We start from the raw sequence: 15096 nt of genomic DNA, 5'->3' as shown, positions 1-15096 counted from the left end.
GCACCTCTCTAACACCCCATCTTTCCTTCAGACTTGGAGGGTACCCCCACCCCCACCCATTCTGGGCCCGATGGGCATTTCTTGTCCTCTCTCAGTGGAGCTGCAGGTGCTGGGCCTGGCAGGTGTGGAGAGTGGGGGTGGGGGAGGCATCCAGTGGGTTACTTTGCTCTTAGTGTTTATGGCATTTAAATGATATGGGGTGCCTGGGTGGCTCAGTGGGTTGAGCGTCCGACTTTGGCTCAGGTCATGATCTCGTGGTTCATGAGTTCAAGCCCCGCCTCAGGCTCTGTGCTGACAGCTCAGAGCCTGGATCCCACTTCGGATTCTGTCTCCCTCTCTCTCTGTTCCTTCCTCGCTCACACTCGGTGTCGCTGTCTCTCTCTCAAAAATGAATAAAGAATTAAAAAAATTTTAAATGATAAAAAAAACCATCCCTGAAGTGAATCAGGGGCTTTGAGCCAACAGTTCAAGTGGATCAGATCAAGTTCCAACGAGCAAACCCCTCTCCCCCCACCAACTGCTGGACCTCAGTCTCTGGAAACTTCTACTAGCTAAAGTCTGGAGGGTGGGAAGCAGGGCTTTCCTTCACAGTGTCCTGGAGTGAAGGTAAAGCAAGCCAGTATTAGGGAGCCACCCATGGTTCACAGACATCTCTGGGATGCAGCGACACCTGAGTGGCCTCCCCTTCTTGCCTGTCCCCTCCATCGCCATGAAGGGATCACCACCTCCCTTACGTTTTATGCCTCAATCTTTAATGCCAACAATCTGCCCTCTTCCCTCTCCCGCAGTGCCATGCCCTAGAGACAATGTGATGTTCTCCTGGGTCCCATTTATCCTCTCCAGATTCCCCTTATCCTCCTCTTCAGCCTGTCCACTGTCCCACTCTGGTGCCTCTGTCTGACCCTGAGAAGGCAAGGCGTGGCAAGATGCAGGGAGTCGCAGAACTCTGCACATCTGGCCCCGTGCGTTTCCTTTTCCTCAGCGCCCCCCACCCACCCGCAGCTTTCATCCTCCCTATGGCTATTCCAAAGTGCCCCTCGCTCTCCTGGCCACTCTCTCTGTGAATTTCACCTCATCTCCTACTTTTCTGACCCGTGTGAGTTTCCTCACTTCTCCCTCAACACATCTGAGTGATTCAATTCTCCCAAAGTACACAGGGCTACAGCTCAGGCTTTTGCATTTCCAGCTGCCTGCTGAACATTTTCATTAGCTGTCCCACTGTCACCTAAAACTGAGCAGGAATAAACGCAGACTCATCTTCCTCCCAATCAGGTCTCCTGACCCTCTTGAAGACTGCCAGACCAAACACTTTAGAATCCTTCTGGATGTATAGCCTTTGTCCTTCCCCTTTAGATGAAGTCAGTCAGCAAGTGTTACCAATTCCCCTTAGCAATGTCTGTAACATCAGTCCCGTCTCCATTGCCTCTCCCACCTCCATAGCTCAGCTCCTGAGCACCTGCCCCTGGTCAGCCACAACAGTGTTTTTGCTTGTATTCCCTGCCTCCACGTTCTTGCCTCTCCCATCTATCCCAAGGGTGGCTGCCTGGCTAGTCCTCATGAAACGTTGCGTTCAACCTATCACTTCCCTTGTGAAGACCGCCATGGATTCTCTGCGGTCCACAGTTGCAATCCACACTCTGCCAAGGCTTTCAAAGCCTCCTGGGTACTCTCCCCACCTGACTTTCTCAGCTCTGATTCTCACTCCACCTGGTTTAGTTGGACTGCTTTCATGGGCGGGTGCGCTGTGGAACCTCTGTGCTTTTGCCGTATCGTTTTGTCTTCCCCATAGCTACCCTCCCCTTCCAGCTCGAGCCTTAAAATGCCTACCATTCTACCCATCAGGGAAGTTTCTTTCTTCCAAATTTCTACAGTGTCTGTGCTGCATGGCTGACCACGACATTATATTTCATAAGGCATCAGACCTGTTGTTTCATATTATGGCTTGCTTCCTCAAATAGACCATAATCAAACTGAGGGCAGGGCCCTGTCTTCTGCTCTGCCTTGCGTGGTTGGTAACTCAATAAAGGATGCTCAATAAATATTTACTGATTGATTCTCTATCACTCTGTTGCACTTACAGCCAACGCCAGGCGGGTTGTATTGTTTTCTGACTGTTTCATGTGTGCTGGTCTCCTTTGAAGAGGTAAAGGCTGGGGCAGAATGTCAATGCTGAAATCTGCTTTTTCTCTAAAAATAGTTTGAACAGGCCATTATGAATTTTTAGGGCATGATGAGCGATGACAGTGACTTGTATTGTGACTTATAGCCCATCAAGCAATAGAATGGTTCTCTTCTCTACTGTCTAATATAGCTAAGGTCTTATATTTCCTAAAACTCAAGAACAAACAACGGAGCAGAACCATCAGACAAGAGATCACTTCGGACTCCCAGAGAGGAAGAAGGAAGTATCTGTGCCTGCTTTGTTGTGGGTTTTCTTTCATTGACTTCTAAGTCTCACTCCTCCTGACCATCTCTCAGTGGAGTGGGCCTGAAATGGACAAGGACGGCGATATTTATCAACTCCTTGAGAGACTAATAATATGGCATGTGCTGGTCAAAAAGCCCCCAGACAGAGGAGAGTTAGGGAAGATGTAGAGGTTTTGAAATGAGAAAGATATAGAAATCCAATTCCTCCTGGTCCTGCGATCTTAATGCCTGGAAAGCAGCCAGAAAAGTGAAAAACAGGAATCTAAATGCGCCCGAATTCTGATTTTCAGCTGCCTGGTTCCTACAGCCTGCCACACATGAATTCCTTGTAATCTGAGGTTGTGTCATACAATTTCCTACCTAGCTTCGGAGAAAGGAAGAGAGGCTGGATGCCTGGAAAGGTGTCTCCAGCTGGCCTGGAGTTATCCCCACTGCACTGTTTAGTTCCACTGGCTTTTGCTCTTGCAAAACAGTCAGGCTAACTTCCGGCACACAGAAACTTCTGCATGCTGGAAGTCACCCGCGGAATTGTTCATTGGAAGACACATTCCCAAATTCTAGTTAAAGAACTGAACCCGGGAAGTGCTTTTCAGACATTTTTAAAATGTGAGAGAAGATGCCCAGGACGAGGAAGAAGCACGCAAGCTTCCTGGTGTTCTGCATACAGCTGCGAAGCTGCTGCCACTGCGGATTCTGAAACATCAGCATCACCACAAAGAGGTGCCCATCAGGACCCCTGAGCCAACGGAGGTGCAAGCCGCCGCATACAAAGCACGCTCAATGGCTTCATTAGTACACAGGTGACACCAGAAGAGGAGGAAAAAATTGACCAAACTCTTGCCAGAGCCATATATTCTTCTGGAACCCCGTTGTCAATAATGGAAAACACGTACCGCAGGAAGTTTTCAAATTACTAAGACCATCATACCATTTGCCCAGCAGCATTCTTTGAGCAAGCCTCTTTTAGCGAGAGATATGAATGGGTAATGGAATGTGTGCAAGGAAGAATCGGCAGAGCACTGCAGACGGATGGACACATGGGAGCAGAGAGAGACTCGAGAACTGGAAGCACAACCAACCCCTAAAAACAAAGGAGCGAAAGCACAGAAGGAGGAGAAAACAGCCACGTGGCGAAATACATAGGTTAGTAAGTACGTGTTACCCAACAGAGGATAGGGAGAGGCAAGAGTGTTTTGCTCACCCACAGTGCCAGTCATGGGACAACAGCACCAGGAATCACAAATGGACAAGAACCCACATATGGCCAGGGGAATGGGCATTTCGTGTTGGATCCTTGCTTCCTAAGATGACAACGTTTTAAAGGTGGACGAGCCTTCGAGATGATCTAACGTCCTTGTTTCAAAGTTGAGAAAAAAACGGAGGCGCGGAGAGGCATCAAGATTTCCTAATGGGTCTAGAGCCAGTAAAGGAGAGAGCCCGAGTTCGAAGCTGTGTCTGTCCCACACCGCCTTTTAGTGATAACGTGAAGCCAGATAATTCCCAAAAGAGCCAAAGGAAAGGAAAAGAAGTCATCCAACAGGCAAAAGCTCATACTGTCGCCGTTGTCATTAAGATGAGGCAAGAAAAAACAGGACATAAAGAATAAAATACTGACACCGGAAGTCTGTAGTAAATCTCCATGGGGTGGAGTATTAATCTCCTTGGAGAGTTTTCTAAAAAACAAAGAGGCTCTTTAAGAAACAGTAGTAGTCGAGAATCTTAAAGCACCCAGAAGTGTTAGCAGCACTGTACTTGATGAGGATGTCTTCTCAGTTCAACTGCAGAAGTCCCTGAAGAGTCTACAGCCAATTTCTACAGCAATCACTACATCTGAATCAGACGGTGCACTTTTGTCAGACATTCCTTACCAAATGGGCCAGATCAAATCAACTGTTGTGGAGAATCTAAGTGCAGTTCCTCTTACAAAGCACAGAGAAAAGCAAGGCGAATGAGTTTATTAAGAAATTGGAAAATTTCAGTCACCAGAGAATTTATGCTATCTTGTCAGCTCTAAGATTCAAGGGCAGAGTTGTGTTTCTACTTGATCTAGTCTAGCTCGCATTCATCGAACACCGACGACGGCTAGGCACTGTCCGAAACATTTTCTGTGTCTTCTCTCTTTTAATCCTCAAATCCACCAATGATGTCGATCTGCTTGTAATCCCCGTGGTATAGATGAAAAACTGAAACTCAGAGGGGCGAAGTATTATGTTCGAGATTTCACAGAGAGTAGATGGTTGAATCTGGATGACAGAATAAGCAGGACCATAGGAACTGATTCTAGAAGGGCATTCTTGAGTATTATAGACCCAGAAAATAGGTATTTGGTCCAGGAAGGTAACCTGGGATGATGCTAAATGAATCCTTCCTACAGCAACATCTTGTGGTTCCTTGTTTCTTGCATGGTTCAGGTTCTTTCATTTTCTACAGCAAGGGTTTTAAACTGGAGTTCACTGATCCTGCAGGGACTCCATAGCTACGCTTCACAGGGTCCATGTAAAGCTATACATCAGATGTTATGAGTACACATATATAACATCTAGATGGCCTTTATCATATTCGCAAAAGTATGCCTGACTCAGAGATGGAGAAACACTATTTATAACACACCAAACGAACCTCCTTTCTTTGGCCTAAGAAAGACACCGATTTGTTCGAAAGCACCAATCATACCAGTAGACGAGATCCTACAGAGAACAGCAGGAGAATATGTGAGGGAGCGGAGAGTCTCATCTCAAGTAGGGGAAACGTCAGCATCCCGAAGACCCGGGAAACAATAAAAAGGCAGCTGCCCGAGTGGCGGAGGTGCTCGGGCTCAGGGATGACTCAGACCACCAGACTTATTAGACACAGATTTATACAGCCAAAGTTCCAGTCGGTGAGTGTAGGGGTGCTTTTCCGCAGCATCGTTCTCTGAAAATGAGCACTTCTGCCATCCGCTCGACACTGTGGAGGAGCCTAAGGCCAGAAAACATAACTCTTGTTTTACTATCCTAGTCTCAAGTTTTGTCTGCTTCTCATAAGGTACTGACGATGAAGACATTAGATTGCTCCGAGGTTGGCGGTCTGTGCCAGGTTTGACACAAGCATCCGTAATACCTCCAAGAATGCGCAGTTATTAAATTTGTAATTACCGCCTCAATACACTGCACATTCACACTGGTGTACCGATTATAATCACCTAATGACCAATCCAAGTTTAAACAATATGCTAAAGTAACAAACTTCACATCCGTAAAAGCTGCTTTTTAAGGAGTTTCCCACTTACTTCGTGCTGTTTCTTATTTCCAAGGTTTCCAAATCCTCCCAAAGGTTCTTCCTTGAGGGCAGAGGTGCCTGCGCGACGGCCGCCAGCCCCGGGCACCGTGCTGGCCCCAGAGCTCTTCATCCTGAGCCCTGCCTACTCTGGGTTCCAGCAGAGGGGGCTGTGCCCGCAGCTCAGGTGGCTGCTCTCCTAGCTGATCTTGCTTCCCACTGACAGCTGGACCTTCAGTCCCTTCGGTGTCCTGGGCAGGGACGCCGCCCAGATCTGTGTGGGCTCAGGGGGGGTCTGCGCCCAGACAGCCAACCAGCTGGATACACCAGCCATGCCGTCCCCACCCCTTCCCCTTCCAGCACACTCACTACCCTCATCTGAGCTGGCCTAGGGCCCCCCAAAAGGTGGCTTCCCTTTAACTCAGCTGGACCATGGATGGAGCTACAGCCTCAGGATCCTGGGATAAGGCGAGGGAGTGTTGGGGAGAATCACACTTTCAAAGGCCTGAAAGAGAATCTGGCTATCTCCTAGTCCAACCCCCTTACCTTACAGAGAAGGAAACTGAGGCTCAGAGAGAGGGGAAGACATCCCAGCCCTCTCCTCCCTCACTTCCCCAAGCTGCCTTCTCTGGCTCCTTTAGCAAATCCCAAGTGGAGACCAGGAGTTGGGCAGGTGCTGGCGCACCGCCGCCCCCCACCCCCCGGAGGCGGGCCCAGGCTCACGGATGGGCTCAAGAGCACGAGAGACCCTCGTGCTGGGTGGGCAGAGGTTAAGCCTGTTTGCACAGTCTCCCGATACTCCAGGTCTCCCAGTTCCTCTCCGGCTTTATTTTGTTCTCTGAGACCACTGAATTGTCAGCTCTAATCCTTCCGAAAGCGCAGCGTTTTTCAGGCGCTCTGTGTAAGTGAAACCCTAATCCCAAGGAAAACGGCCACTTAAGCTGCTGGAGCATTAGGCTGCTCTTGGAGCGGGCCCGCAGACTTCCTCCCTCCCTGCCTAGCAGCCCAGCCGCCACGGGGGAGGAGAGGAGAGGATTCCAGGCTGAAGGGAGCAAAGCCCTCTCAGAAGTAACAATAGTGGCAAGGCTTGCCTCCCAAAGCTCAGGGGTGAAAAAGTACTGGCTTGTTTGTCCTGAGGCTAATAGTGGGGGAAGGAAAGATTCTGATCACCCTGGGCCAGGTGTGCGAGTGTGTGTGTGGTGGTGGTGGGGGGGGGGGGAAGAAGGGGGGGTGTTTCCTGTCACCTTGGGGGGTGGCTGGCTCTCTGGGGGAAACAGGCTTTCAGGTCTTACCTAGGTGGCTTTGAGCCCCCCAGGACATTTCTGAGCCCTTGGTCCCAAAGCATACCCGGAATATTCATCAGGATACCACCATTTAGAATTTCTGGTTATTCAGAAAAGATTAAGTTGACTGATTTTACTTTTACTTAGCCAAACTTTTCTTCTTAGAAAGGGCCAAATAATGAACAAGCTCAGTGGCAGGGGAGCCCCCTTTTGGGGAATTGTCCTTTGGGACCCCCCCCCCATGCATCTCTAAACATCTATGACAGCTGAAAGGTCCTCTCTAAACCAGCTAATCATGAAGATAGTGCCCAGTGCTTTCTATTAGGCAACTCTTTATTAGCCTGAGTTGGCTACTATATGCACTTGGAATAAAGATCATTGATTTCTTAAACATATTTTGAATTCATATTAAAACTGGCCCCTCCTGGGGTGCCTGGGTGGCTCAGTCGGTTAAGCGTCGGACTTCGGCTCAGGTCATGACCTCAAGGTCTGTGAGTTTGAGCCCTGCGTCAGGCTCTGTGCTGACAGCTCAGAGCCTGGAGCCTGCTCTAGATTCTGTGTCTCCCTCTCTCTCTCTCTCTGCCCTTCCCCTGCTAGTACTCTGTCTCTCTCTCTATCAAAAATAAATAAAAACATTAAAAAAAAAAAAACCTGGCCCCTCTCCCTGGTCTCTACATGGGTCAGCGAGCCCTTGCTGTGAAGGATGAAGCACAATCCATCTGGGGTGCTCAGACTTTGGGTCTCTTGGATGGAAGGAAGAGACGAAGGGAGAAGTCAAGAGGAAGGCCCAAGGTATGACCACAGTACTACATCTTTGTTAAAATACCCTGGAGCCTTTCATACTGTCTTCATATTCCCCATGACTCTCCTCCCCTCTGCAACTCCATTAGCAGCCCACCCTGCACCCCGCTGTGCTTCTGTCCAAGGCACCCTGCTGGGATGGGCAGCCCATCGCCACTGGGATGGCTGGTAGGCACAGACATGGGATGTGGATTGAGGATGAAAATTGGGGTGGTACAGCTTTTATTCTGCTCCAATTTGATCTCACTCTCCCAGTCCTAGAGTGGATTGATGCCCCTTCTTTTCAGTATCCTTTCCCTTTAGAGGTGAACTGGATAAAGGAGGAAGGGGCAGAGCCCTGATTCAATGACTCCCTAAGCTGCAGGCCCAGGGCACCCGCATTATCTGTCAATGTCTCATTGCTATGGAAATGCCCCCATAATTAAATCAGAGCTGAGGTCTAAGGCCTGGAGGTCCTTGGGGATGTAGCCGGAGGCCTCAGGGATGTCTGGAGGAGGCTAGCTTCATACTGTTGGGCCTTCTCAGCCTAAATGAAGCGTCCAGGGCCCGGGGGTGCTGTGCAGAAGGCCTCCGGTCTGGTTTGGCCTCCTCAGCAAAGGGCTCTGACTTGCTGTATGTCAGAAGTTGCCCTAGCGCCCTTCTTTCAAGGTTGGAGAGGAACTCTGATGCCTGTGCCCTAAATTCCTCTAGCTAATCAGGGTCTTTGAGCTGACAGACAAGGCTAGGAGACTCCCAGCCTCCTTTAGAAACATTTCTCAGCCTTTATTGCCCTCTCCTCCCCCGGAGGGGCTGGCCAAGAGCTAAGCTGTTTGTTTTATGGAGGGAAGTGCAGTTGCATTGGAAGGGGGTTGTTAACTACAGGAAAGAGGCAGTTTCTAGAGGTCCTCAGGACTCCCCGGTAGGAGGAGGAGGGTTTCCCAGGACCCACACTTCTATCGGCTAAAAAGCCGCTTCGCTGACCATCCCAGATGTGGGCAGGGGGTCTGAGCTTCTGAGAGCCCACAACCCTTTTTCAGAAGCTGAGCCTGCACCGTCCACAAAGGCCTCCAGGACCTGGGGGGGGGGGGTCAGCCCTGCTTTCCAGCTTTGACCTCTGCCTTATTGACCTCCCCCCACCTCTGCTCAAATTTACCAGCTTCCAGGAGAATCTTCTGCTCCCTCTCTCCCCCGCCTTGAGCAGCATCCACATCTCCTCCTGGGTCTTAGCTATAGATGCCTTCAGAGCTGCAGTCTTAAGGCATCACGAGAAGTTTCTCCCAAACTCTTGGAATAAGACCCCCTTCTCCCCCCACTGCCAGGGTAGGGAAGCTAACAAGGCTCTTCTTCTCACTGAGGACGAATGTATTTTCCTCATCCCTAGCTTTCCAAAGTTCAGACATTTTTTTCCAAAGAAAAGGGAAGATTCTCTGCTGACCCTTTGATCTGGGAGTTTGGAGAAGCAGGGGACAGGCTGTACTCTCAGGGTACAGGCCTGAGGCTCAGCTCTTTCCATGGCGCCTGGACCTCAAAACCATGCGCTATAGGTGTGGTCTTCAGCCTTTGTCCTTTCTGATTTTTATTACCTGACGATTGGCTGAGCAGTGGCGGGGAGGGGGATGTGATATCTAGATCTGTAACAAACACAAAACTGATACTTAACTTTTATCTTTTTAAGACTAAAACATGTTTATTTTATAGATGCTTTTGGACTGCTCCACTATGTCCCGTTCTTGGGGAGAGTAATCGTCCTTTTGATTGCTTCTGCTAACTCTCCCTCACGATAGCTTGTATTCACATGAAGTATGTAGTTTTTTTTGTTTTTTGTTTTTTTTGTAGCAAGCTCATCTTCAGTGGCGGAGTCCCAGGTGCCCGAGGTTGGGGACTGCCCCTACAGAGAAGGTCTGCCCTTGTCCCTGCTGGGGTTTCTGAGTGGGTCACTATTCTAGACACATTTTTATGCCAGCTATTGGCTGGGGAGTTCCTGGCACACTCTCAGGTATAAACTTGAACTCTTGAACCAGGGTCAGGCTTCAGGGCGCCATTTTTCATGGAGACCATTTTTCCCCCTTGCTTGGTTCCCTGGGCCCACTGGGATACGTTTATGTGTCTCCCTTTCACGGACAGTGTTGTCCTGCTCCGTCCCTGGCTTTATGTGGGGTAATGCTCAGTTCTAGCTTCCTGCTTCTTTGGACCCAAGGTCATGGCTCCTCTCTGATGTGTTACAACCCCAACGTCCCCCAGTTAGGGTCCACCTCCAGTGCGATACCCTCAGTCTCTCACAGATCGCCCGGGCTTTGAGTTTCCCTCTACGTCTGGTGCCACAGAGTGAGACTTGTCTGTGTATTAACAATTCTTGTTGTTACATTTTACCCAGCGGTGTTTGGGTGAGTGCAACCTGCCTGGTTTCTGGACATTGGCCTCATTCCCCCATTACCTCTCTGGGACTAAAAGGAGGGCGGCAAGGATTACGCTCGCGTGCATCTCTCCTGGTGCTTGGTGCTGATGCCCACTAGAGGCCAGTGAAGCCCACTTGTGCATCAAGTCCAGGGGCCGCTGGGTTCCTGGGATGCCAGGGTAAGCACGGAGAGCCGCCGAACCATCCCTGACTCGCTCCGTTTGGCCTCCAGGGTGGGGAACCTGCTCTCCCCTTCGGGGTGGACTTTCGCCAGGTCAAGGGACTCTCTCAATGCTCAGGCGCGTCTCCAAGGGACTCGGGGAATCCCGAAACTAGCACTCATCTTCTCTCAGATCAACATTGTTGCCAGTGTCCCCTCATGGTCCTCTATGGCTAGAGACCTGGACAGACACAGGAAGGGAGAGGTTGGGGTGGGGCTCGCGGGGGAAGAAGGGCTCTTTCCTACCAGTGGTGGGAGATTTGAAGGCATTGGCAGGCACACAGTTGGAGCCAGAGTCCTCACTGAAGTCCTGACCTAGAGGTCCCTGGGACTACTGAGGGGTCGACGGCGGCCCCCTATGGAGTCCTTTGGAAGGGTGAGAAGTGCTGGAAGGCACCAGCCATCAGCCAGCCAACCTGAGGAAGCCTGGGGCCAGAGTACCCCCAACCCACTCTCTCATCTAGCTGGTCCCTTTTTCCTTATCACTTCAGAGACGCTCGGCTCCGTTCCAGACCAGCAGCCTAGAGCAGTGGGCTGGAGAGAAGAGACGCCGCTGAGCTAGAGCAGCCCAGCGGCGGAAGGGAAAGTGGGTGATAAATTTAAATAACCAGCTTGACTTGGCAGCTTGCTGAGTTGTGATGCAGTGAAATTAAAATCTCGGCAGAACTTGCAAACACTACCCAGAAAAATCGGTCTCTCTCCTTGGTTCCAAGATGGAAGGTGGGGAGGGGAGGCTATCAGGCCAGGCCCCAGTCGCTGGCAGCCACCCTTGCTTGCAATGTGATTAGCTGTGTCCTGGCCCACTGGGCCCCACTCTCCCCTCCACACAATAGCCAGGGCTCCTCTCTCCTCTCAGTCCTGACCTTGTGGAACAGCTGTATCAAGTGGCTGGTGAAGTTTGAAATCAGCCTCCAGTGCCAGGAGGTGGCAGGAATATCAATAAGGTCGGCTCTTCAGGTTGGGCTAGGGCCTTGCTGGGCCGGTTTCCTCAGGGCTCACACCTGAAGGTTTATAGCCTCAGCTGCCTGTCCCCCGGGGAGGAAGGCGAGCTGGGTGCCTGAGGCACGGCGGGGATGAAGAGGGTTCCTTGAACACCTTAGCACACCCAAGCCAGGCTGTGGGCACGGATGACCTCCCTGCTCCCTCCCCTTTAGCACACGCCTGGCCAGAACGAGCCTCCCCTTCTCTTTCTCCACCAAAGCCCTTCATATTCTCCAACCAAATAAGCTTTTTAAGACTCTCCGAGGGGAATTTCCACAAATACACCAAAAGCCTCTCCCGTATCCCAGCTGGGCTTGAAGTTGTCACAGATGCCAAGATCCTTCTAGAAGAACACAGCCCAAGTCCACCTCTCTCGTGTCTGTTCTCCTTGCATCGCTGCTCACTGCTCCCCACAAAGTCCTGGCCCGAAGGCCACCATGCTGGACCCGCTCCTGAGCCGGCGCATGAAGTCTCTGAGCACTGCCCCGTTTCTCACCTTGATAGTACCTCTAGCAATTTCTGTTTGTCCCCATAATAAACACATCGTGAATCATTCATCTTTAATAGATTATGCAAATTAGGAGGACATAAAATCAACAAAGATCAATAACTGCAGCCGTTTAATTGCCAGCAAAAACATTTTAAGAATGAGCATAATCTGAAGCCCTTTCTCGGGTAATGGCACCATTAATCCAAACACTGGATCTTGGCCTATGTCTGGAAAAATCATTCCCTGCCCCCACCTCCTCCCACCTCCCCTCCCCCACCTCTCCACACACTTCCCTCTTTTTGGTAATTTCCAGTTTCTGAGCGAGTTTCCCGTCATTACCACTGGTGAACAGCTCCGAATGTTAATGGTTCTGCTTTTGTTACTCCTCGCTTGATTGAAATGTCGCATACAGATTGAGATGTTAGTGCTAACTTGCCACCTGGGAATGTCAAGCTGGGTCTGAAATGAACTTTTCTCACACTTGGATCCAGATGGATCAGCCGGAGATGTTCCCAGGCTGAGCTGGGACCGTTCCAGGGCCATGGGGGGGGGGGGGGCGGGCAGGAAGGCGGGCGGGGGATGCTCAAGGTGGAGGCACTTCTCTGCACCAGCCTGAGTTCTCCTGCAGCAGGAACCCTACCCGAAGGTCCATCTCTCCACCCCAGGGAGCCTCTGCCTTCTGGACTGTGGCCCCGGGCACAGAGAAGCACAGCTGGGATTAGAGACGAGTCTCTTGGACTCTCTTTTGTCAGCTGCCTGGGGTGGACCACCTTTGGGAAGTGGCCACTGAAACTCTCAGCAGACCGGAAAGGTGGCCCGGCCTGCACCATTGCTCTGCCTTGGGTCAGAACCCCCAGTGGCTCAGAGGGCTTCCACGTTGGCTAAGGAGGGCTTGAGTCGAGGCCCAGTTGATAACAGGCAGTGTCCTGACCCACCCACCTGTCACTCCCGAAAGCCCCATCCAGTTCTCTGACACTTCCAGAACAGTCTCTGATTGCCTAGCCAAAGAGCTCCACCCTGTCCGGGCCAGAAACAGTTGTAGCAGGACGCCTCTGGAGGAGAAGCTGCGAGAGCTCACAGCAGGGCCCTCCCCAGCCCCTAGTTGGAGGCCGTGTGGCCACTCACAGCCCATCTCAGGCCTGAGCCCTGCTCAGATGGGCTCCAAGTCAGAACAGGGCCTGTTCCCTGTCTTTGCCACTGGCTGTGACGCTGGCTGCCAGGTCCCCGGGCCGCCTCCGCCCGCCTCGCTCGGCAGGTAACGCCTCAGTGTCTCCCAATCCCCACCGAGACCCTTCTCAATCATTCTGTCTCCCAAGGAACAAACGGCACATTGGCTTTAGTGTCTCCAGAATAATTAGGTGAATTTTAATAACACCTCAATGTGTGTTTCTCCCACTTGGGCACTTCCCTGGCCCGGAAAGCCTTCCACAGTGCCAGGCGCCTTCCACAGCCCGCAGCCCGGCGGCCTAGAGCGGCATCGGCTGGCCCTGCGCGGCGCCACACTCCGGCCTTCTTCCCGCGAGCTGCCTCTGCCGCTCCTAACCCACGAGAGCGGCTGGACAAATGCCCTCTCCCCCTGCGTTTGACTGTGCGACAGGCCTGACCCTGCTTTGAAATCAAGCCTCAGTCTCTGTGATTTCTCCGGGAAGCGGACGGAGGGCTGGAAGAATCGTGCTTATCTGTAACCACAGAGCTGGATGCCATATGCCACGAAGCCCAAAGCCACACAGCTAACCTGGCTTCCCGGGGGGGTAGAGGAAGGCATGCTTGGAGACATGGGAGTATGGAGGCTGGACCCTGGGCCTCATGCTCCATTCTCCCCAGCCCGGCCTCCGCGTTCTTCTGCACATGTCCTAGCAAGAGGCTAATAACTCTGGGCGCCTCGGTGGAGGCCAGAGAAAAAGGCAAAAGGAGAGGCTGGAGGACGGGCAGAAGGAACCAGCAGTAGCCCCCTCCTCGCTTCGACCTTTCCAGGCAGAGCCCCTGACCACAACTCTGTCTCGCCACATCTGCACGCATCTGTTCAGGAAGCACCCTGGTCTTTGGAGGCTCGCTCTCTCTGCAGATATCATGCCAGGGGGCCCCTTGTCACACTGGGCCCAGATGGCACCGGCTGAGGTGTCCCCACTGCAAGCAGCGCCCCCACCCTCCCGGAAGCCTCCTTACCGGTCACCACGGGGTATGTCTGCGTGCCTGACACGTTGCTGCCCAGCTCGGGGTTGGTGGATGCAGATAGACTCGACTTGACTTCATCAAGCCCAGGGGTCAGGGCTGGGAGGGAGTACTCGTTCCCCTGGGAGAAGAGAGAAAAGCGACAGCTCTCTATTGATGCGCACATGCGGAGAAAGGGCTCAGTGTGCAGATGGGGAGGAGGAACAGGGAGCCTTCCCAGATGGGGTGGAAGGAGATGGCCGGGCAGAGGGAGGGGAGAGAGGGAGGGGCGGGCTCGGCGGATGATGGAGAGTTTTATGTGGGTCGGGGGGGGGAGACCGGACTCGGCGTAGCTGGAGGTATACGCTGTTGGCGGTTATCCCAGCATCCTTCCAATTGCCACAGCGTCCCCTGCCTAAGAAGCCCCAAGGGCGGAGTGTAGCAGTTGGGTTCCCCCTGCTGCGAGGCAAGGGGTGCTTTCAGGTCCCCCCTGGAGTCCTGGGGAGGAGGGCGAACCATGCAGTGATGGCAGAGGCAGGGGCTGGGGGAAGGGCCTAGCGGGGCCTCTGGCCTGGCGCCGCTGGGCTAGCTGCTCGGGTGCTGGCGCCCCCTTTTTAAAAAACAAACAAAGACAGCCCCACGGGCCCCTCGCTCTCTGCCTGTGCACTGGGGTATGAAATTGGGGAGGGGGAGAGTCCACATGGCTAACAGAAGGGTGGGAGGGGGCCGGTCATTGACTCTGAAAGGGTGTCCTGCCCGAAACACTCGGGTAATTGCCTTTTTATTGCAGCCACCGCTAAGCCAGACCCCAGAGCTGGGCAGCCCAGGAGCCTGCACAAAGCAGGAAAAGTTGCTCTGATTAATATTACGTTAAATTAAAACTGATTTTCTGCTCTTTCGGGTCCGTTTTTTTCCCTTCCGCTTCCTGGCCCCCCCAGAGGGCCCCCTCCCCTCCCTGGCTGGACGGGATTGCCTCGTCATTTCCAATTCCTTCTCGTATTGATCTTCCTGTAGAAATCAGTTTTGTAATTAGCTGCAAATTAGGCCTTCTACTGGGGGTGAAGCTGCCCCCTGATTTATCACCAGAGTAATTCGCTGTGATCGGAGAGAAATT

The 15096-nt window shown here is 52.1% G+C and overlaps 1 protein-coding gene across 4 annotated transcripts in view; it reads right to left on the bottom strand.

Annotated features, from left to right (window-relative positions):
- PAX2 (paired box 2) overlaps positions 1–15096 on the bottom strand; it is a 77357-nt gene that overhangs the window by 5634 nt on the left and 56627 nt on the right. For all 4 annotated transcript variants that reach the window (XM_043597275.1, XM_043597274.1, XM_043597272.1 and 1 more), the window contains one exon: positions 13998–14124. In XM_043597275.1, coding sequence (XP_043453210.1) covers positions 13998–14124 — 127 coding nt within the window. The remainder of the gene's footprint in view (positions 1–13997; positions 14125–15096) is intronic.

Source organism: Prionailurus bengalensis, chromosome D2 (genome assembly GCF_016509475.1).
Source record: "Prionailurus bengalensis isolate Pbe53 chromosome D2, Fcat_Pben_1.1_paternal_pri, whole genome shotgun sequence".
NCBI lineage: Eukaryota > Metazoa > Chordata > Mammalia > Carnivora > Felidae > Prionailurus > Prionailurus bengalensis.
This window is presented reverse-complemented; position numbering and strand designations above follow the sequence as displayed.